Consider the following 22,441-nt stretch of genomic DNA (forward strand, 5'->3'; position numbering starts at 1 on the left):
AATCAAAGAAATCAGCATTCTTATGTTGGTGCTCCTGAAGTGTGATCGATCTCAAATCCCATATATCAGCACAATTCCGTAATGTATATATAAAAGACATAAGATGGCAACATCTAGTGCTCTCCGTATCAAATTTATTAAAAAAAGACAAGATAAAATGTAGTACAATAACATAGTATGGCACTGCTCTCCAGTGCCGAGTTACAGGCAAAATCGAAACCAAATTCACAAATATCCATGCACGGATCAGCGTCAAAGCAAGCGGGTGACGTCACGACTCAGGTCACATGGTCCGTACACGTTGCGTCCCCAATGTAGGCGGGACTTCATCAGCTGTACTGCTGTATTTTAGTTGATGTTCTAAAATTACTAATTTCTCAGCCCATTGGTATTCTTGACCACTTATGATTTGTGATACTAAAGTTAAATTTTTTTTGCTAACATTAATAAACATGTCATACTTACCTGTTGCAGTGCAGTTGCAGCCCAGATCCTCCACTTCTCAGGTCCCTCATTGATGCTTCTTGTCCCTCCCTCCTGTTGTGTGCCCTCACAGCAAGCAGCTTGCTATGGGGCACCTGCGCTGAGACTGGCCCGGCCCCACCCCCTCTCTCTCATCATTGGCTCACTGACTTTGATTGACAGCATCGGGAGCCAATGGCACCTCACTGCTGTGTTAGCCAATGAGGAGGGAGTGCCCTGGACAGCCGAGTCTCTCGTGCAACATCGCTGGATAGAGATGGGGCTCAGGTAAGTATTAGGGTGCTGAGGGGAGCAGCTGCACACTGAAGGCTTTTTATCTTAATTGCATTAATATAACAAACCTTATGTCTTTAAAACTGCTCTGGAGAAAATTCCCTTGCAGCGTGCAACTGCTCTTGCAAAGTGCACAGTCAATTTTATTTTAATAAATGAACCCTTAGACCCCTTTCACACCGCCAAGCCTATAAAGTCGGCGGTAAAACGCAGCTATTTTTAGTGACGTTTTACCGTCGGATTTGCAGCACATTTCGGGCGCTAGCGGGCCGCTTTTACCCTCCGCTAGTGGCCGAGAAAGGCTTAAAACCACCTGCAATAAATTTAAAACCACAATAAGGGTTAAAACCGCCTGCAGAAGTATGGGAATTGGGATTTTTTCAGAATCATACTTACATAGGTAGATGCAGCATCAGGCCTATGCTGATCTGTCCCCAGCCAGCTCTAACACTGAGAAATGAGCATTTAAATACTGATCGCTCAGTTCTTAGCTCCCTGAGCTGTCAGTCACCAGCTCTCTGCCCCCCATGCTCAATGGATCGCTAGGGTGTGGAGGCGGCTTGGCCAGCTCAGGCTCTCAAAAGCTCACTGAGATGCTGAACCAGGTGCAGGTCCAGGCATTTAGGTGGATCCCGACCATATGGTCGTGATCTTTCCTGAGCCTGGACCGACTCTGTGACATCAGCCGACAGCGGACTTCAGCCTGCTGTCTGCTGAAAATGGGTCACAGAAGTGCAGAAAGAACTGCACTCCTGTGATCCATAGAAGTACAGCCAAATAAGTTTTGGCTGTACTTCTCTTTTAGAGCCCTTTCACGCTGACAGTGCTGCTAGCAGCCGAATAAAGGGTTAAATGCTGCTGCCGAGATGCTTTGCAAACACTTTGGGGGAGCTGCCCATTGATTTTAATCAATGGGCAGGGACTCCGCTCCTAAAGCGCCTCAAAGAAGCTGCGTGCAGGACTTTTTTTTACATCCTGCCAGCCCATCCTACCAGCGCAGTGCCCCAGTGTGAAAGCAATCAGGCTTTCACACTGGGAGTTCAGATTAGGTATTTTTCAGGTGCTTTACAGGCGCAATTTTTTGCGCTAAAGCGCCTAAAAAGCTCCTCCAGTGTGAAAGGGGTCTTAATGTTAGTTTTATGTTAGTTATTAGAAAAAACACATTTTCTGATAAGTCTCTTCTGATTTTGCAATTGTATGTGCTAAGTAATAACTCTTCAGTGCCCTCATATGTGTAACTCTTTTCAAGAGTACATAAGAAAAAAAGCAAATTAAGACTGATCTCTGATGTTGCAATTTGAAAATGGCACATCATTTCTTCTGCCTGTCCACTGTGACTTACAAGTAATTGACTTTGAGCCCTCATTTACCCTTGACAATTTTTTAGCTTGTATTCCAATGCCTGACTACACTTATCATGCAAAATCCCATTCTTTCTAATTGTCCCTTTTTCCCACTTGTTTGCTCAGTCATTCTACTTTCTATGCCCTACTCTCCAAAAAGTAAATACTTTTCTTTTATTCAGGTAATTTTGGCCCAATAGACTTCAATTAAATTACCTGTAAATGGGAATATGCACATTTTTGGGAATATGCACATTTTTACATCCAAAAAACTCCTCCCCTCCTCTAGAAATGCTCTCCTCCCCTTGAACAGCCCAGGAAATCAATACTTGAAGCTTTATACATGTGCAAAAGCACTTGCTCAAAGCTTGTAAAATTCCTGTAATATGCCTGAAAAAAAAGGCTTCAAAATCACCCTGAATACACTTTTGCAGGTGTTTATGCAGACTAATGGGGGTTAAGTCTTGTTCTGTCCTTGTTTAGACAAAGCAGGTGAAATGCAGACATGAATGTCACTGCTGTTTCATTACAGCAAGCTTACACCACAGGAAATTGATAGTAAAAATTAAGTTTTCATTTTCTTTATTTAGTTCCTGACTACTAGGGAACAATGGAGTTTTTCATATAATGCAAGCTATGAATATATTTTAGCCTAAACAATCGCACTAAATACATTATATTTAATTTTCAACAGATGGATGATGTTATTGATGACATAATTAGTCTGGAAACAAGTTTCAATGATGATGGCGTGACCTGCACAGACTCTACAATGCTAATACCAAATAATGTAAGCTATTAAATCTATACCACCATTATTTTTGCATAAATTCTAGTATTTTTCAGATACATCATATCTTCTCCTATCTCAATGAACTAAGTGAGAAAAACACATGGAGGCTACATTTTTATTGTGCAATAGCTGTGCAGCTTTATTTTACCATGAAGCGTAAAAAGCTCATTTACCCAATAATCCATTGCATCCAAGCCAGTTGAAGCCAGCTCTGAGCTCCTGTCCCCCTGCCCACAGCTACATCCAGAGGTTTCCCAGTTAGTAATTTATGTTTTTATATTTACTTTTCCAAATGTCTTCAGGCTGGTCACATGAAGCCACAGGTTTCTCTTCCTCTTAGCCTATTCTATGGGTTGGGCAGTCCTCAATAATGTAGAGAGCGTAATGACATTAGCAACGTGCTATTGCCAAAGCGCCTTAAAAGCTATTTGAAAGCACAGCAAAACTGGACTTTTTACCTTTTTCTAGCGGCTGAAAAGCAGAGCAAAAGCGTAGTTAAAACACTGCTAAAGCGCAGCAAAAACAAGCAGTGCTTTAGTGCTAACGGCACAGCGTTGCCGTGTGAAAGCCCTCTTACTACAGGAAATGCCTCTAATCTAGCTTAAGCTCTGTGCCAGCTTTTCAAAAAAGCAACAAGGTAATCATGGATGCTCAAAAAAGATATGTGGTGGTAATGGAGGCATACAAACAGGGGGCCAGTAAGCAAGTAAAATATATGTACTGTATATGTATATATACTGTATATGTATATATATATATATATATATATATATATAATATATTACTTTTTAGCCATTTAAGTAGATCATAATATCCACATTGAGATGTAGAGGTAAATTACATTAGCATACTAAGTTACTTGTGTAGCAATTTTATACAATATGTTATATCAGTTTTCAGCAGTTGGATCTTTGATCCTACTCTCATTTTTTTTCTGGATCTAAGAATGGTAGTTGCACCTTTGATTCCTTTTAAATTGAGTTTTTTATTTTTATTCTCTGGAGTTATTAGTGTGGTTTCAGGGATTATTGCAGATATAATTGTATCTAGCCATGATGTTATCTGATCCTCTGTGCTATTCAAGGGTTAACCAACTTCTTCTTTAAAACAAAACTGTAGTGGTGTGGTTGCAAGGCTGTGCATAATGTTGAAAATTTTACAGCATACTCGCACATTATGGCAGAATTACCTCTGGGGATGCCCCAGTGCTGGCAGTTTCCCTCCCATGTTACTCCACTGTTGTCATATTCACTGTTGCTTCTTCTAGCTCCTCATCTTCTATCCTTGGTAACTGAGTGTCCACTGATAACATAATTCCTAGAGTTTCACCATCCTGGAACTTTTCCCTATTCTTGGTATCTTACAAAACGTACACTGCACTACTCAGACAGTGTTCTTTGCAAGAAAGGCTTTTTTCCATAGATCCTTATAGATGAGCTGTCCACTTGCAAGATTGCATTAGGATACATGGAGAAAAGCCTCTTGTGTGCTGTAGACAACATTGGTCACCAGAGCAAGCATAAGCTACACCCATTGGTAGCCACTAGTTCCCAGTTGTTCTGAGGTCAGTGGTGGGTGTTTATAGAATGGGGGGTAATAATGACAGCTGTCCTCAACTTAAAATGTTTTATTATCCTTTAAAATATACTTATTAGACAGATTTTAAATTATTTTAGATATGACTGATGTTGGCTTAAAGTTTGGTTATCCCTAAAGTGTCAGAACAGAGGAGCCAGTTTTCTTATATGTAGGATCACAATTTTATTCGATTTTGAGACCTGTGAAGAAATGCAAAAAAAAAGTGTAATATACAAATGTATTCTACAAGCAGAATTATAACATTTATTTATATTGAAACATTTACCTAATTGTACTGAGATATTGCAATTAAATTGTTTGGAAAAATTAAGGAAAAATATTAAGAAAAGTACATTAGATGAGATGATGAAGGCTCAGAAATAGTTGCTACAGCTAGAGGGATGTCTGTGCTTGCCTGGCGAAATGAGCATGACTTGTTTTTCACGTTATTATTTGTAATTAGTCATGTCATTAGTAATGTCATTGCAGTACTTTTATTCTCTTATGTTGAGAGTTCATTGACAGTACCTTTTGGTTCAAGGTTCCAATTGCAGAAGTTAGTGGGAATACTGAAGCTACCCTGAGATTACTAATGCAAATAAATCTAAACTAAAGCCTAGGACAGACCACTAGTTTTTGTTCATTCAACTCAGCGGGCTGAACAAAAAAAATGACAGCTCAAGAAGAGTCGATGTACTAACTATGCAATGTGCTATTGTATTCTAACAGTGGGGGCAGCCCCATGCCAGAACACTCTGGCTGAGAGTACTGAGTCCAGTGTGAAAAGATTGTCAGCATGGATCATCGTGTCTGTATGAGTGAGTCAGTAGGGCGGCCATTCATGTGATAGGAGAAAGATCTTCATCACTGATTGATGAACCCTGAGACTTTTTTTAATATAGTACTTTTTTCTGTGATTTCTGTGTGTTTATTTACTTTGTTAATTTTTTTGGTTACTAAGTAACAGAGTGTACTATGTAACTCATGCATTTAGGGGGAGAGCTGGCTATATGGGGGCACACTTATTCTAAAGGGAGTTTCAAGATTCTGGTAAGTTCCACCCATGACCCGTCACTTCCATCAGGCCAGGGGTGTGGTGATGAGGTCCTTGTCCCCATTAACATGAGAACAAGATGTCTTGCCCTGGGAGGACACCATCCCATTGCTGAGGGTATGTGGAATGGTATTGTTCATTGGGAAATGGGGTACACGTATAATTTTTGGTCTCCCTTAAAAATCCACACCAGACCCAGACATATTTTAGATATCGATGTGCTGAACCTCCTAAACAATACTAGGCCAGATGCCCTCAACATTCGGAGGGTACTTTGTTAGTCCTGGCAAGGCACCTTGTTCCCACACTGATGGGGACAAGGGCTTTGTACTCATATCACTGACTTGGTAGATGTGGGGATCTACAGGGGGACTTAGTAGACTATGGAGGCTACTTTATGATAAAGTGGGCCAGATATCCCCCATAAAAAATTACAAAGTAAAGACACACAGACAATATGCAGGTTTTAGCACAAAGCATGACATTTAAAAGAATTGTGTATTGTTGATGTTGTCCTTTAAACCTAATAGAAAAGGCCCATGCCCATGGAACAGTATTATAATACAGTAGTACAAATTTTTGTATTAGTATGTCTCACATGGCAGTGCTCAGATCTTTTTACCAAAAGCTTACAAATTGGTCTTGAAAAGGCCAGAAAAAAATGACAAGATTTGACTCACATATACTTAAATGGGGTTCAGGCACTATATTTAGGGTTTGTGGATGTTTTTCAAGTTTTCTATGAACTTCCAGTGAATTGAAAATTGCTTGGTTTACTCATCATTTTTTCAGTGTATTGCACTGTGTCAGCCTTTTCCTCAGAATATGCTCACATGAGAGGTGATGTGATTGTTCCATAGTTATTTTATGTTTGATGTGAATTTTAGAAAAGTGTATTTATATCCATTTTAGATGCTTTCTAACATGTTTTCACAGACCCAATTTATTTAAACTCACAGGTTAGGTATGCTCAAAATCAGCACATGAAGCAAAATCCTGTTCCATTATACACTGGAGAAATTATGGAACATAATGTGCACTTTTTATTGACAGGGACACTTGGGGATCTATAGATAGAAATAATTACCTGTGAGAATGTCTGAACCATTTACACAGCCACCATGAATAATCACTGTAATTTTCCTAATATGTTTATTTCCTATGTTTTTGTTTTAACCGATTCGTTACAAGCCTCCACAGTTTTACTGCGGCAGGTTGGCTCCCCTGGGCAAAACGACGTTACCTTACGTCACTTTGCCTTTTGGCCACTAGGGGGCATGTGCGCGCCCATAGCTTGCTGCTGGAGCTAATGCAAGTGCTCGGCGGGCACGATGACTACTGGGCACCCGTAATCGCTCGTGACAGAGCGAGAACCGGGATCTGTGTGTGTAAACACACAAATCCTGGTTCTCTTAGGGGGAGAAGAGACTGATTGTGTGTTCATACTGATTATGAACACCAATCTGTCATCTCTCCTAGTCAGTCCTACCCCCCCCATAGTTAGAACACAGTGAGGCAACACAGTTAATCCCTTGATCGCCCCTAGTGTTAAACCCTTTACTACCAGTGACATTTATACAGTAACCAGTGCATTTTTTTAGCACTGATCACTGTATATTTGTCACTGGTCCCAAAAATGTATCATTAAGTGTCTCATGTGTCCACTGCAATATCGCAGTCCCGACAAAAATTGCTGATCACCGCCATTACTAGTAAAAAAATTATAATAATAAAAATGCCATAAATCTATCCCCTATTTTGCAGATGCTATAACTTTTGTGAAAACCAATCAATATACGCTTATTGCGAATTAATTTACCAAAAATATGTAGAAGAATACATATCTGCCTAAACTGAGGAAAAAAAATGTTTATTTATTTTTTAAATTGGGATATTTATTATAGCAAAAAGTAAAAGATATTGGGTGTTATTTACAAAAAGGCAAATACACTTTTCACTATAGTTGCTTGGAAGTGCAGTCGCTGTAAATATGAGGGGTAGATCTGAAATGAGGGGATGCTCTGCTGATTTTATCATCCAATCATGTGCAAGCTAAAATTTTCCTTGCATGTCCCCCTTGGATCCACAGCAACTGCACTTCCAAGTGCACTTGTAGTGCAAAGTGGACTTTACTTTAGTAAATAAACCCCATTGTGTTTTTTTCAAAATTGTTGCTCTTCTTTTGATTATAGCGCAAAAAAACGCAGAGGTGATCAAATACCACCAAAAGAAAGCTCTATTTGTGGGAAAAAAAAGGACAATTTTGTTTGGGGTCAGCATTGCACGACCGCACAATTGTCAGTAAAAGCGACGCAGTGCCGAGTCGCAAAAAATGGCTAGAAACCAGAACTATAAAAAACATTTTTTTTTCCTTTTGCATATTTTGTTTATAGATTGCATGGAATATAAATATGTTTTCAAGATAATGTTGACAAGATAAAGCTTTGTTTGTACTGCAAAAATGCTTAATAAATAAATGCGAGAGCTGATCTAGTTAAAGTTAGAGACATGTTGGCATTGTAATAGTAATCTGCGGTGCCTAGCTGTGCTATTTATTTTCAATGCACCTGTACAACAGCATGCAGATGCATTAAAAAAGAAAGGGTCAGGCCAATTTTTTACTGTGTTAAGGTGTATTGTATTGCATCTTAATGCACAATAATACGTTGCCCATATTTTTTTTTCAAAAGATTTTATTGGAAGATAATATATTTAACAGAAATGTTGAAAAGAACAAAAAGAAAAAACTGTTGAAAAAGTATGAATGAATAAAGATGTTTCTTACAAATTGTGTTTGATGGGAACAATGAGAGATATAGATATTGAATAATCGGTGAACATATCAAATTCCAAGGTAGAACGCATTTTTTAAGTTGTTTTTTTTTTTTTGAGGTGTGTCAATAATAAACATATATGAAGTATAGTTCCACGTAACAGTTTGTTTAAGATCAATAATGATTTCACGGACTGATATAGATACATTCTCGTGTCTAATCAATGTACGTATAAGAAGGACTTAGAGGCATCAGTGGGCTTGGAGCTTTTTGGTTGTGTGTAATGACCACTGCCTTGTTGAAAGGGTGGTGCAATATGTTTTGTAATAATTTATTCGTTTTACAGGTTGTTTCCCATAGTTTTGCGTTATGCGTCAGAGAGTTTGAACTGAGACCAATCTGCCCATGTTGTTGCGTATTTAGAGGGGGAATCTCGTGCTACAGCAATGAGTTGTTGCATTTCCACAATTTTTGTTAATTTGTTTGTACCATTCGAATATGGAAGGAACTTTGGGGGTACCCAAGGATCTCAGGATGCACATTTTGGCTGCATTTATCATAATCATGGCAAGAGATTTGTAATACGGTTGAGAACGGGCAAATTGAAGATGGAGGAGAAATTCTTCTGGCTTGATGCTTGGTAATTTTGGTGATTTTGTTGTGTACCTCTTTTAAAAAAATGGCCCTTATTGTTTCAATGGCTTTTTCACAAGATAACTTTTTAAAGTTTACTGCATTTTTACCTTTGAAATCTTCTACTTTAGTTTAATTTATTATTCTAACCAAACTTGTACAACTTTTTCCTTTATTACAAATACTGACATAAACGAAAAACGAAATATCAGTTCACTCAGGTGCAGCCAAATTCTCTCATTGGAAAAAGTTATTCTATACCTCCTACATTTATCCACACTGGCATTTCATTTTAATACAGTTTTTATCCACATTATAATACTAATTCCAATGAAATTGAAGACTTCTGAAAAGTTATTACAGACATTAGAAAAGTCTTTACTAGGACATCACTCTGTAACATTTAAAGATGAAAGAAAAGCATCCACAAGAAAGTAGTTTGTGGCCTAATAGGGAAAAAATATAGATGTTAAAACCTTGAAAATGGTTCATAATTGTATATGTATAAACCTGAATTCTAGAAAGATATGAAAGACCAATATTTGCTAGAGTAATTCAAATCTAAATAAATGTACGTTTAGATATAAGTGATGTAAGGTTCAAGACTTGGAATTGCAAGACTCAGACATGGAAACTGCATTGCATTTTGGTCAGGCTCTACTGCTTTATGCAGTGCTATTAGTCTAACACTAGGAACTCACTGACAAGAGGAGAACTGATGATCGCATTAGTGTAGCAATGCTTCTCTATTGTCCAGGCAGCAGGTTGTTAATAGATCATTGACCAATATGTACTGCTCAAAACCACTAAAGGTCAAGGAACTGGGAATGCTTCCTGCTAAGGGTGCTTTGATCAATGCACTTCCAACCAAAGCATGGGCTTTTTTAACAACCAGTTTAAAGTGGAGATCCACCCAAAAGAGGAAGTTCCACTTTAAGTACTCCTCCCCCCTCCCTGACACTTTTGGCGTGTCATTTTTGTCAGCCTAGGTGATCCCTCCCTACAGTCCTCTGGGACACGTCACAGGTCCCAAAGGACTGCCGGACCATTCAGGACACACAGTGCGACTCACGCATGTGCAGTGTGTACCCGGCCTTGAAGCTGCAAGGTGTTACAGTTGGGTGCCCACATTTAAAATGCTGGTGCCGGGAGAGAAGAGGGAGACAAGTGGTGGCTTGGGTGAGCACATTGCTGGATCATGGAACAGGTGAGTGTGTGCTTATTAACCACCCTGGCGGTATGATTATGTCAGATTGTTGCGTCTCAAAGCATTGCATTGTTTTACATAGAAATGTTGTGTTTTATATTTTAAGCCTGTCATTCTTAGTAATAACTAACTTAAATATGTCCAAACAAGAGTCTAGTAGACATCTTGGTTATGAAAAAGTTTGAAATCATAAAATTTAAATCATAAATTATAATATAATAAATAACTATAAATTATAAAAATAATAATATAATAAGAATACAATTAATTTCCTCACAATTCACTATCCCTCAATTCTGCAAGTGTTCTAATTTAATATCTACTCTGTTTTCTAGCTGGTCTCAAACCACTTTTGGCGTAAAGGGACACTTTTTGGTTGACATAGACAATCGCAAGTTTCCAGGCGTAAAAAAACAGTGCATGCAATATAAAACTGAATGCAGGGCACTGGACAAAGCGCTAGGGACAAAAGGGAGGTGAAATTGTTTCATTCAGTAATGTAATCTGTAAGATTACAGTGTACTATATGTGTTATGTATTGTTTACTTTTTGAATTTGCCGCTGGACTCCACCCCCATGTGTCGCAAAGCTTGCAGGGAATGGAGCCCAGCACACAGAGGCATCGGGCGGAGGACACAACCTGCAGACTCAGTGGGGGGGGACATCTCAGGATCCTGGGGACAAGGTAAGTACACTGCACCAGGATCCTGCAATGCAATCACGAGTGTGGCTCAGTGTTACCGCTAATGGTAATTAAATTTAACCCAGAGCCACACTCTGGATTATCACCAGGGAGCTTAAGGGCCGGTTCACACTATTGCAATGCGAGAACCCTGCAAATCCACTGCAGGTTCTTGCATCGCACACGACATGAACGGCAGTTCTCACTGCCATATGCAAACTGCTGGGGAGTGTCATTATATGTTAACGACACCCCCATTTCAGCTCGCACATCGCATTGTGAACTGACAGTTCAGACATGAATCGGATCGCATATGTGTGAACACGCATGCGATCCAATTCTGGTCCGATCAGAAAAAAGGGTTCTGTGTGTGTTTGGACTGAATGTGGTACGATATCAGCCATACTATCGGTATGACTGATATCGCACTGCACAGACATCGCATGTAATGTGAACAGTAGTGCACTGCGAATTACATGTGATGTCTGGCATCGTACAAGTGTGAACCGACCCTTAAAGTCAGCAGCTACACTTTTTGTAAACAGCTTACTGACCAGCTACCGTCATTATACTGCAGCAGCTTCAAGAGCAATAGCAGGCATGCGTGCATGCCTGTGGCAAGCCACCAGAGCTGATGTGCATGGCTGCTGCCCGCGATGTCTGCTGGTCAGCCACAATCACTCCACAGAGAGCCAGAATGGGGCTCTGTCAATGTAAACAAAAAGATCCCCGTTCTGACAGGGGAGTAGAGAAAGATTGTCTGTTCATAGTGATCAGGAACAGCGATCTCTCTCTACTCCCAATCAGTCCACTCCCTCCACAGTTAGAAACCACCTAGGAAGCATTTAACCTCTTAATCTCCCCTAATGTTAACCCCTTCCCTGCTAGTGTAATTTATATAGTAATCAGTGGCTATTTTTAGCACGGATCGCTATATAAATGTCACTGGTACCAACAAAATGTCAAAAGTGTCTGATCTGTCTGCTGCAATGTCGCAGTCCCCCTAAAAATCGCTGATCACTGTCATTACTAGTAAAAAAATTATAATAAAAATGGCATAAATATATCCCTCATTTTGTAGACACTATAACTTTTGTGCAAACAAATCAATATACGCTTATTGCAATTTTTTTTGCCAAAAATATGTAGAACAATACATAATGGCCTAAAATGATGAAGAAATCATTATTTTTTTCAATTTTTGGGGAATATTTACTAGAGCAAAAACAAAAAATTTTAGTTTTAAAAAAAAATTATTGGTCTTTTTTTGTTTATAGCGCAAAAAAAAAAAAAAAAAAACTCAGACGTGATAAAATACCACCAAAAAAAGAGAAAAGCTTGAAGTGGTTAAAGAGGAAGTAAACCCTGATGGGTTTACTTCCTCTTTTTTTCCCTGCAAAGGTAAAGCATAATGGACTACTATGCATCGCATAGTAGCTCATTATGTGTCACTTACCTGACACAGGAGCCAGCGAAGTCGCCGCTGTCCCCTGTAGTCCGCCGCATCCATGTTGCTTGTGGCGTCTCGCAGCTCCGACGAATCACAGCGGCGCAACCGCGATGACGTCACTCCCGCGCATGCGCACGGGAGTCGCGCCTCGCAGCTCCGCCGCTGTCATACGGCGAAGCCGCGATGACGTCACTCCCGCGCATGCGCACGGGAGTCGACAAATTTGGCAAATCCATTCTTGGATTTGCCGCATTTAGTGCGCATGCGCGCCGCTGTCTACGGCGCATGCGCCGTAGACAGCGGTGCCCATTTTCGGGCAAATATCTCCTAAACCATATAGGTTTAGGAGATATTGCTTGGACCTACAGGTAAGCCTTAATCTAGGCTTACCTATAGGTCCAAGTTGTTTGGAAGGGTTTACTTCCTCTTTAATGAACATAATGTGCTTACTGTATACTACTTTTTTGTCCTATTTAATAACTAAGCAAATAAAACAATGCCTGTAAACATAGACACTGTTTAAAGTGGTGCTATTTTTTTTTACTTTTTTTACCTTAATGCAATCATTCCTTGCATTAAGGTAAAACATTGCTCCACTACCTGTTTTAAGGTTCATGAAGATTATAATGTATACAGCAACTTTTGATAAATGTTCTAAAAGTCGGGGGCATCAACATGTAACATGATTCCTTAACTTCATTTATTTGCAATAAGTATGTCTTAGGCTAATGAACAGACTTTTACAAAGAAATTATTTATTTTACATTTTTCGTAAAATAACTTTCAGTTATTCATAAGTATAAACTATTTATAAAATGTAGGGAAATATATGCATAATTCTAGGCATGTCTCAGCATGTGAAATTAGCATACAATGATGTAAACACATTACCTTGAGAGTACTTGCACATAGCAGAGGAACTGGACAAATATTAACATGACAATTTGCCTAGCAAGTAAGTTTGAAAAACAAGAATCTAAAGTTACAAGAGGTAGCAAAGTTCATCTAGCTGCAGAGAACAAAACCATTTTCAAACATATTGAAGGCACCAAAGACATCACAGATTTAACAAACTTCAGGTAAGAAAACAATGTATTCGTTTTTATTGTAGCTATAAAATAATAAATAGCCTTGCTACTCTGTGTACTAGTACAAAAAAAATGGATATATGAAATTAAAATAATATAGTCTATGTACTTGGAGACATCAGAGTCTGCTATTGTTATTAATTAATTCTGAACAGCAAGCTAGTACATAGGGGAATAGCGGTGTTTTGTACAAACTGTAAAATAGCTTTTACATGCTCATTAATAAAATTTTTCCGAATTCATTTGTTTAATTCATTACATTTTATTGCTTCTTTACCTTGATAGATTATGTATATATATATATGTGTGTGTGTATATATATATATATATATATATATATATATATATATATATATATATATATCTTCCATACAACATTTATATCTTCAATCTTGTGTACAACTATCTACAAACCTACAAACTGAGATTTCAAAATTCAATCATGATTTGACTCCTCTCCCAGCATCAGCAATTGTGCTCTCAACTTATATGGGACCTAATGATTTAAAGGTCCAAGTATTGCTTTTCCCCGCCAGAGGTTCATCACCATAGTCAGTCCAGGCCAAATAACTGATCCTTTTCACAAAAGGTTAACCACTTGCTTACTGGGCACTTAAACCCCCCTCAGTCCCAGACCAATTTTCAGCTTTCAGCGCTGATGCACTTTGAATGACAATTGCGCGGGCATACAACACTGTACCCAAATGAAATTTCTATCATTTTTTTCCCACAAATAGAGCTTTCTTTTGGTGGTATTTAGTTACAGCTCGGAGTTTTATTTTTTGCTAAACAAACAAAAAAAGATGCAAAAAAAATAAAAAATCATGTTTTAATAGTTTGTTATAAAATTTTGCAAACGGGTCATTTTTCTCCTTCATTGAAGTGCGCTGATTAGGCGGCACTGATAGGCTGCATTGGTGGGCACTGATGGGCTGCATTGGTGGGCACTGATGGGCTGCATTGGTGGGCACTGATAGGCTGCACTGGTGGGCACTGATAGGCATAGTTAAGGCAGCACTAATAGGCACAGATAAGGCGGCACCGATGGGCACAGATAAGGCGGCACTGATGGGCAAAGATGGGCACAGATAAGATGGCACGGATGGGTGGCATGGATAAGTGGCACGGCTGGGTGGCACGGATGGGCACTGATAGGTACCACAGATAGATGGGACTGATGGGCACTGATAGGTGGCACTGATAGGTGGCTCTGATAGGTGGCACTGCTGGGCACTGATGGGCGGCACTGCTGGGCACTGATGGGCGGCACTGCTGGGCACTGATGGGCGGCACTGGGGTGCAGCACCTTTGAGGCAGATTTTGGGTGGCACTGTGGGTGGCACTGCTGGGTGGCACTGTGGGTGGCACTGTGGGCACTGCTGGGTGGCACTGTGGGCACTGCTGGGTGGCACTGTGGGCACTATGGGCACTGCTGGGTGGCACTGCCAGGGGGGCACTTACTTTATTTCAGGATGGCACTGCGGGTGGCAGGTGGGCACTGGCAGGGGGCAGGTGTCCGCTTGAATTGCTGGCCGTGATCGGGACTGATGTCCCGAACACGGCCGCCGGCGATCGGCTTTTTTTTTTCTCCTCGCGCTGTCAGCGCGAGGAGGAATACTAGCCGATTACCGGCTCCGTTTTATCACATGATCAGCTGTCATTGGCTGACAGCTGATCACGTGATAAGGGGTCGGGATCGACCCCTTACACGGATCGGTGATCAGGCGAGTCTCACGGACTCGCCGATCACAGAGCGCGCCGCGCGCGCCCCTCAGGGGGCGCGCAGGCCGCTCGTAACCGGGACGACGTCAATAGACGTAGTCCCGGCAATCTAGGTCCGCGCTAATGCCGTCATTCGGCAATAGCGCGGTACCCAAGTGGTTAATCTAATTTTTGCTTATATAGTGTTCACTGTCAGCAAGTAACCTATCATTTATTAAAAACTCTGTATCTAAGCAATCAGCTGGTTAAATTCCAGTATAACCTTTAAATACATATGACCTTATGCAGTGCGTCTATACACTGTTATCTAGTGCACCCAAGGCCGCTCACCAGTCCTGTGGCTGCAACACTGCTACATCCTCTACTACCTTGTGTTCTGGAATCCCCGTACAGAGATGCCATTGGTGGCATTGTGATGTCACCCAAAGCTCCACCCTATGCATTTCTTCGATGTGACTTTGTCAGGGGCCCTTCACCCAGTGGGGGTGGTGGGATCTATCTACTAATTCTGCTCAGCAACTGCTGCACAGATTTTAATGGATGTACATGGAACAGATTATAGGTATGTATGAAGCATATTGATCGCTGATCCATTTTTTTTTTTTTTTTGATTTTTGAAAAACATTGTAGATATGCTAGTATTCTAATATTTTGAATCAAACATTTTTTTTTATTATTGTTTATAAAAAATAATTATATCCTAATAATAGTTACAGAATAAATAAATAAATAAAATGGAATGCAGTCTACTGACCTAAATCTACACATTTTCTAATTAAAATCATGTATTTACAAGAAAAACTTTTTAAACTTGAGAGACAATGGGTTCCAGAAAATTTGCAAATATATAGTTTTTATTATTATTTTTTTTTAAACATAGGGGGTTATTTACGAAAGGCAAATCCACTTTGCACTGCAAGTGCACTTGAAATTGCACTGAAAGTGCACTTGGAAGTTCAGTCACTGTAAATCTAAGAGGTAGATCTGAAATGAGTGCAAGCTCTGCTGATTTTATCATCCAATCATGTGCAAGCTAAAATGCTGTTTTTTTTTCCTTGCATGTCCCCCTCGGATCTACAGCAACTTTACTTTCAAGTGCACTTTCAGTGCAATTTCAAGTGCACTTTGTACTTGTAGTTTGCACTTGTAGTGCAAAGTGGATTTTCCTTTAGTAAATAACCCTCATAGTGTACTGGGCAAGCTTCTTCATTGTTGGTTGTAAACAAACATACGTATTGCACAGGTTTTTCTTCTTAAATCTTGTTAAGACCATTTTTTACAACACTGTCATGGACTGACAGCTTATCAAGTAAACATTTGAATCAAAAAGTATGAAGTATGTCTAAAGCCAAAACCTTTCTTTTAGTTTAACCCTTTCCCGCCAAGCGTACGCAGATCTGTGTACTCGGCTTGCGGGGGGTATACCGGGATGATGCCCGCACCTGCAGGCATCATCCCAGTACCGTTTTGTTCAGTGGGCGATTGGCTTTCCAGCCATAACAACCGATGCGGCTAAAAGCCGCTCGGCTGTTATGCCGGAGGAGCGGGAGGGGACGTCCCCCCCTCCCGCCGCCTCCCGCCGCTGTTACCGGTGCTCCCGCTCGATCGGGAGCACCGATTCTTGCTGCGATGCCTCCGGCCGCTGGGGAGGAACTGGAACGAAGCCGTAATCGGCTTCGTTCCAGTCTCCTCATAGTAAACACGGAAGCGACGTCATGACGTCACTTCCCGTTTACTCGGCTGCCAATGGCGCCGGTTTAAAAAAAATATCCGGTATTCAGAATCGCCGTTTTCGGCGATCTGAATACACTGAAGTGTAAAGGAGGGGTGGGGGGTCTTTTAGACCCCCGATCCCTCCATAAAGAGTACCTGTCACCACCTATTACTGTCACAAGGGATGTTTACATTCCTTGTGACAGCAATAAAAGTGATCAAAATTTTTTTTTTTATTTTAAACAATTTAGTAATTTTAAAATAAATAAAATAAATAAAAAAATAAAAAAATGTTTTTAAAGCGCCCGCCGTCCCCGCGAACTCGCAAAGCAAAGAAAACGCATACGGAAGTCGCGCCCGCGTATGTAAACGGTGTTCAAATCACACATGTGAGGTATCGCCGCGATCGTCAGAGCGAGAGCAATAATTCTAGCACTAGACCTCCTCTGTAACGCTAACCTGGTAACCGTAAAAAATGTTTAAAGTGTCGCCTATTGAGATTTTTAGGTACCGTACTTTGTCGTCAATCCACAAGTGCGTGCAATTATAAAGTGTGACATGTTTGGTATCTATTTACTCAGCATAACATTATCTTTCACATTATACAAAAAAATGGGATAATTTTACTGTTTTTTTTTTTTTTTTTTAATTCATGAAAGTGTACCTTTTCCCAAAAAGTTGCATTTAAAACACCGCTGCGCAAATACCGTGTGACATAAAATATTGCAACAATCGCCGTTTTATTCTCTAGAGTCTCTGTTAAAAAAATATATATAATGTTTGGGGGTTCCAAGTAATTTTCTAGTAGAAAATATGGATTTTAACTTGTAAACACCAAATTCCAAAAATAGGCTTAGTCATGAAAGGGTTAACATTAGACAATAGTGAAAACCCCTGTCAGCCTTTTTTTTGGCTGTCTTTATCCGATTGAGGAGATCTCCATTCAGTTCCTGTTCTAGAGCTACAACAGAAAGTGAAAAGAAAATCTCCACAATGTGAGGGACATCTCTTCCTAAAATATTGTCACTAAACCAGAACCTCTGCAGCTTTTGTATTGTGACAGCCGGCCCCATCAGCAGGTTAAATACGCAAACAGTGCCTTCAATCAATTGGATGCATGCTCTGTTTGGATGACAATTTTCTGCCCACCTCCTTCAAATTTTCAGTTGAGGCATGGTGGGGTAAAAAAAGGCAGGTGACAAGGCTGCCCACTGACCAGATTTCACCTGGTTTATCTGCCAATCATACCTTTGCGTATGACCAACTTTGGATCATGATTTAAATAATGCCTACAGATAGTGGTAATATTATTGAACACAGGCAAAACTGACCTTTTCAATTGATTTATTTATTACAGTTTCTTATATAGTGCTGTCAATTCACGCAGCACTTTACACATATATATATTGCACATTCACATCAGTTCCTGCCCTCAAAGAGCTTACAATCTAAGGTCCCTAACTCACATTCATACTTACATAAACTAGGGCCAAATTAGATAGGAGCCAATTCACCTACCAATCATTTATTCTACAAAAATACATCTAACGTCCGCATTTCCAAATAAGTTGAAAAAGCCAACAGTTTCTAAGGGGTGTAGTTACTTTTTCACATAACTGTACAACTCTATAATTAATAATTGCCTATAATTACTGTTTACAGAACATTCCCATCAACCTGTGATCCACAGGTTGATAGGAATGTTCTGTACACACTGACTATAGGCAAGTATTAATTTATAGATTTGTACAATCATATGAAAAAAGTAACAATCAATTTTACTGTAGTGGGAAGGGCTTGCTTACCATTGGCACTGCCTGCAGTGGTTCCTGGGCTCAATCATTCCTTCAGGGAGTCCAGGACCACAGCAAACTGTCAGTAATAATCAGATACAGAGGATATTTAGGAACATCCATTCCACAATCCCCTCTACAATGAACCCAGAAGTGATGAGGATTTCTTTACTTCCAGTTTCAGAGCTGTCATTCTCTAACTATTGTAGTCCAAGTGGGAGGAGCGGGAGGAGCTTGCTGTACTAACTATTCAATGTTAGTACATCGATATTCCTGCTGAGCTATTGTGTTTTGACTGGGGGACTGTGCCCCGCACCAGAACACAACAGTCAGCGCTCACAGCCATTGGCTGCCTGTGCTGATCAGATGCCGATCAGTTGTTGGTTTTCCAGCATGCCTGGTCAACAGAAGCCATCCATTCGGGTGACTTCTTTCAAACAGGGTGGTGTACACAGTGGCCGAATGTCGGGCGGTTTCTGTTGAACCACCCGATATTGGCCCATGTGTACCAGGCTTTAGATAGACTAATACATTTTGATGGACTTCATATTACAACAGCATCTCCCAGTTCAGCCGCCCCGTGAGACGATCGCGGGTATGCCTGCGGCAATCGAGTCCACGGGACCAGTGACTCACGAGGTCCCGACCAGCATGCGAGCGCGCCACCGGCGGCGCATTCGCGATGGCAGGGCGGCATTTAAGATTGGACGTACCTGTACGTCAATATGCCTGCCCGTGCCATTCTGCCGACGTACATCGGCATGCGTGGGTCAGGAAGTGATTAATGCTAGTGGCAGACTGCATCATATGCAGTACATCATAATTGTTTTTTCTTTAGTACCACTTTAACCTCTTGCCGATCGCCTCATGCCATTATACGTCAGCAGAAGGGCTCGTACAGGCAAACTAACTTACCTGTACATGGCCCTTTAACAGGCGACCAGCGGGCGCATCCGCGGTAAGCTCCGTGAGTCAGGTTGCGGTTCCCACGGACTCCTCACGGAGAGGAAGAACGGGGAGATGCTAATGTAAATAAGCATCTCCCCATTCTGCCTAGTGACAGTGCCACTGATCTCTGCTCCCTGTGATCGGAAGCAGAGATCAATAATGTGTCACATGTAGCCACGCCCCCCACAGTTAGAAACACTCCCCAGGGCACACTTAACCCCTACACTGCCCCCTATTGGTTAACCCCTTCACTGCCAGTGTCATTTACACAGGAATCAGTGCATTTGTCTAGTACTGATTGCTGTATAAATGACAATGGTCCCAAAAATGTGTCAAAAATGTTGGATGTATCCGCCATAATGTTGCATTCATGATAAAAATCACTGATCGCCGCCATTACTAGTAAAAAAAAAAAAAGAATAAAATTAATAAACATGCCATAAAACTATCCCCTATTTTGTAAACGCTATAACTTTTGCGCAAACCAATCAATAAATGCTTATGGTGATTTTTTTTACCAAAAATATGTAGAAGAATACGTATCGGCCTAAACTGAGGAAAAAAAAGTTTTTTTATATATTTTTGGGGGATATTTATAATAGCAAAATGTAAAAAATAATGCGTTTTTTTCAAAATTGTCACTTTTTTTTTGTTTATAGAGCAAAAAATAAAAACTGCAGAGGTGCTCAAATACCACCAAAAGAAATCTCTATTTGAGGGAAAAAAAGGACATTAATTTTGTTTGGGAGCCATATTGCACGACCGCACAATTGTCAGTTAAAGAGATGCAGCGTCGAATCGCAAAAAGTGCTCTGGTCAGGAAGGGGGTAAATTCTTTCCCGGGGCTGAAGTGGTTAAACCTTGGAAGACTCATGAAAGAATTATGGAGTCTTTCACTGCTCACTGCCTTCTGAAAATGCAAGTTGAAAGATTGGATCTGGATACATTAACTTCGGAATTACAGAGTTGGAATAAGTACAGTATAAACTATATATCATGAAAGTGTGTATATATATATATATATATATATATATATATATATATATATATATATATATATATATATATATATATATATATATATATATATATTCTGAGTGATATCAGAATTCCTGATCTACATACTTGTTAGTAACTCAAAGCATTCAGGCCAGTGGATCAGCATAGCAATACTGTTAATATGTTAATAAGGGTAAACCATAAATCTACCTATGAATGTGCTTGCTCTTCTTAAAAGTAAAGTGCAATTTCACTGCACTTTATCTTGAATTACCCCCCCCCCCCCTCCCTGCTTTATCTTATATCCCATATAAAATTTACAAATTAACACAGCAATCCCCTATACAACAGAGTTCAGGCTGGAAAAGGAATAAGCAACACAAGAAGCCGATTAGTTTGCTTTAGTGCAAGGAGCATGTCAAAAAGAGGAGACAGCAGAGTAATAGCGAGGGGAGATCACCTGTTTGCTGTTTTCCCTTTCACTATCCAGTCACAAAGTGACAATGAAGAGAAAACTTGTTTGTGTTACTGACTTGAACTGGGGAAAAACTAGGTCTTCTGCCCTGCCAGGGAGGAATTTGCAGTGGGGCAGAGCTGTGTAATTCTCAGAATTGGATTGGCAGAAATGCAAATAATTTGGCAGGTAAACATATACCCAAATGTGTTTCATCTGTGTATTCTGTTTGGCTGGAGTTCTTTTTCAGTCCCTTTACAAACTTCTTTCATTTCCCAAAACTCTGTGAGGGATTATTTTACCTGTACCCAATCATGTATGCCCTTATACTACATACTGTGGTTATTGGTATTTTTAAAATGATTATGCTATTTTGTTTATAAGGAGCTTACAAGGGCAAAGTACAATGCCTAAATTGATATAACCAATAAGATATATTTTTCATGTTCGGATGATTCTTCAGATACTGCACATTGCCCATCATTGTACTTTTTCCATACTTTAGCCAATGACCTGGTATTGGGCTTTTTATCATATCCCCTAACCACTTGTGTAACAGCTTCCAATGCTCCTTTATTATGATGCCATTTTTTAGTTTCCAGTTCTGTGGTAGTTTGACTGATCATTACTCCATCATGCAACACTGAACCCAAAATAATTTTATATAATTTTTGAGAGAGATAGGGCTTTCTTTTGGTGTCTTTGGTGGTTTTAGTAACCACTGGGTTTTTTATCATATAATGTTGAAAAAATGTTTCACTAAAATAAAAATACCAAGTCAATATGAAGACCCCAAAATGACCCCTTTTTGGAAAATAGACACCCAAAAGTGACCTAACACTTTTTGGAACATGTTGGCATTTGGTGGGGGTTAAACATGGAGTTTGGTAATGCCACACTAGATACAGTGCACACAGGTCAAACACAGAGAAATAGGAGATGAAAGGGTTAATATAAAGGTCACATACAGTGGGATGATGGAGAGGAATGGGTTAATACGGAGATGTGCAGGATGAGAGAGCTGAAAGATTAATATACATTTCACTGAAGAGACAGGCTGGAGGTCATATGTATCAGAGAGAAGGGGATGACATGGTTAAACTTTACTTGAATCTACAACTGCCACTTATAAGAAGAAAGCCATTGTTGAAAGAAAGCCATAAGAAGTTTGCAGTTTCCTAGAAGCCATGTAGGGGACACAGAAAACATGTGGAAGAAGGTGCTCTGGTCAGATGAGACCAAAATGTAACTTTTTGGCCTAAAAGCAAAACTATGTGCGGCGGAAAACGAACCTGCACATCACCCTGAACACACCATCCCCACCGTGAAACAAGTGACAGCATCATGTTGTGGGAATGCTTTTCTTCAGCGTGGACAGGGAAGTTGGTCAGAGTTGTTGGGAAGATAGATGGAGCCAAATACAGGACAATCTTAGAAGAAAACCTGTTAGAGTC

The 22,441-nt window shown here is 40.1% G+C and overlaps 1 protein-coding gene across 3 annotated transcripts in view; it reads left to right on the forward strand.

The window, feature by feature from the left end:
- Positions 1-22,441, forward strand: part of TFEC (transcription factor EC) — a 135,916-nt gene that overhangs the window by 65,249 nt on the left and 48,226 nt on the right. For all 3 annotated transcript variants that reach the window (XM_077473283.1, XM_077473282.1, XM_077473284.1), the window contains exon 3: positions 2,794-2,889. In XM_077473283.1, the coding sequence (XP_077329409.1) occupies positions 2,794-2,889 (96 nt within the window). The remainder of the gene's footprint in view (positions 1-2,793; positions 2,890-22,441) is intronic.

This window comes from Lithobates pipiens, unplaced genomic scaffold (genome assembly GCF_037356315.1).
Source record: "Lithobates pipiens isolate NorthernLeopardFrog02 unplaced genomic scaffold, aLitPip1_a1.2 Scaffold_8, whole genome shotgun sequence".
Lineage (NCBI taxonomy): Eukaryota > Metazoa > Chordata > Amphibia > Anura > Ranidae > Lithobates > Lithobates pipiens.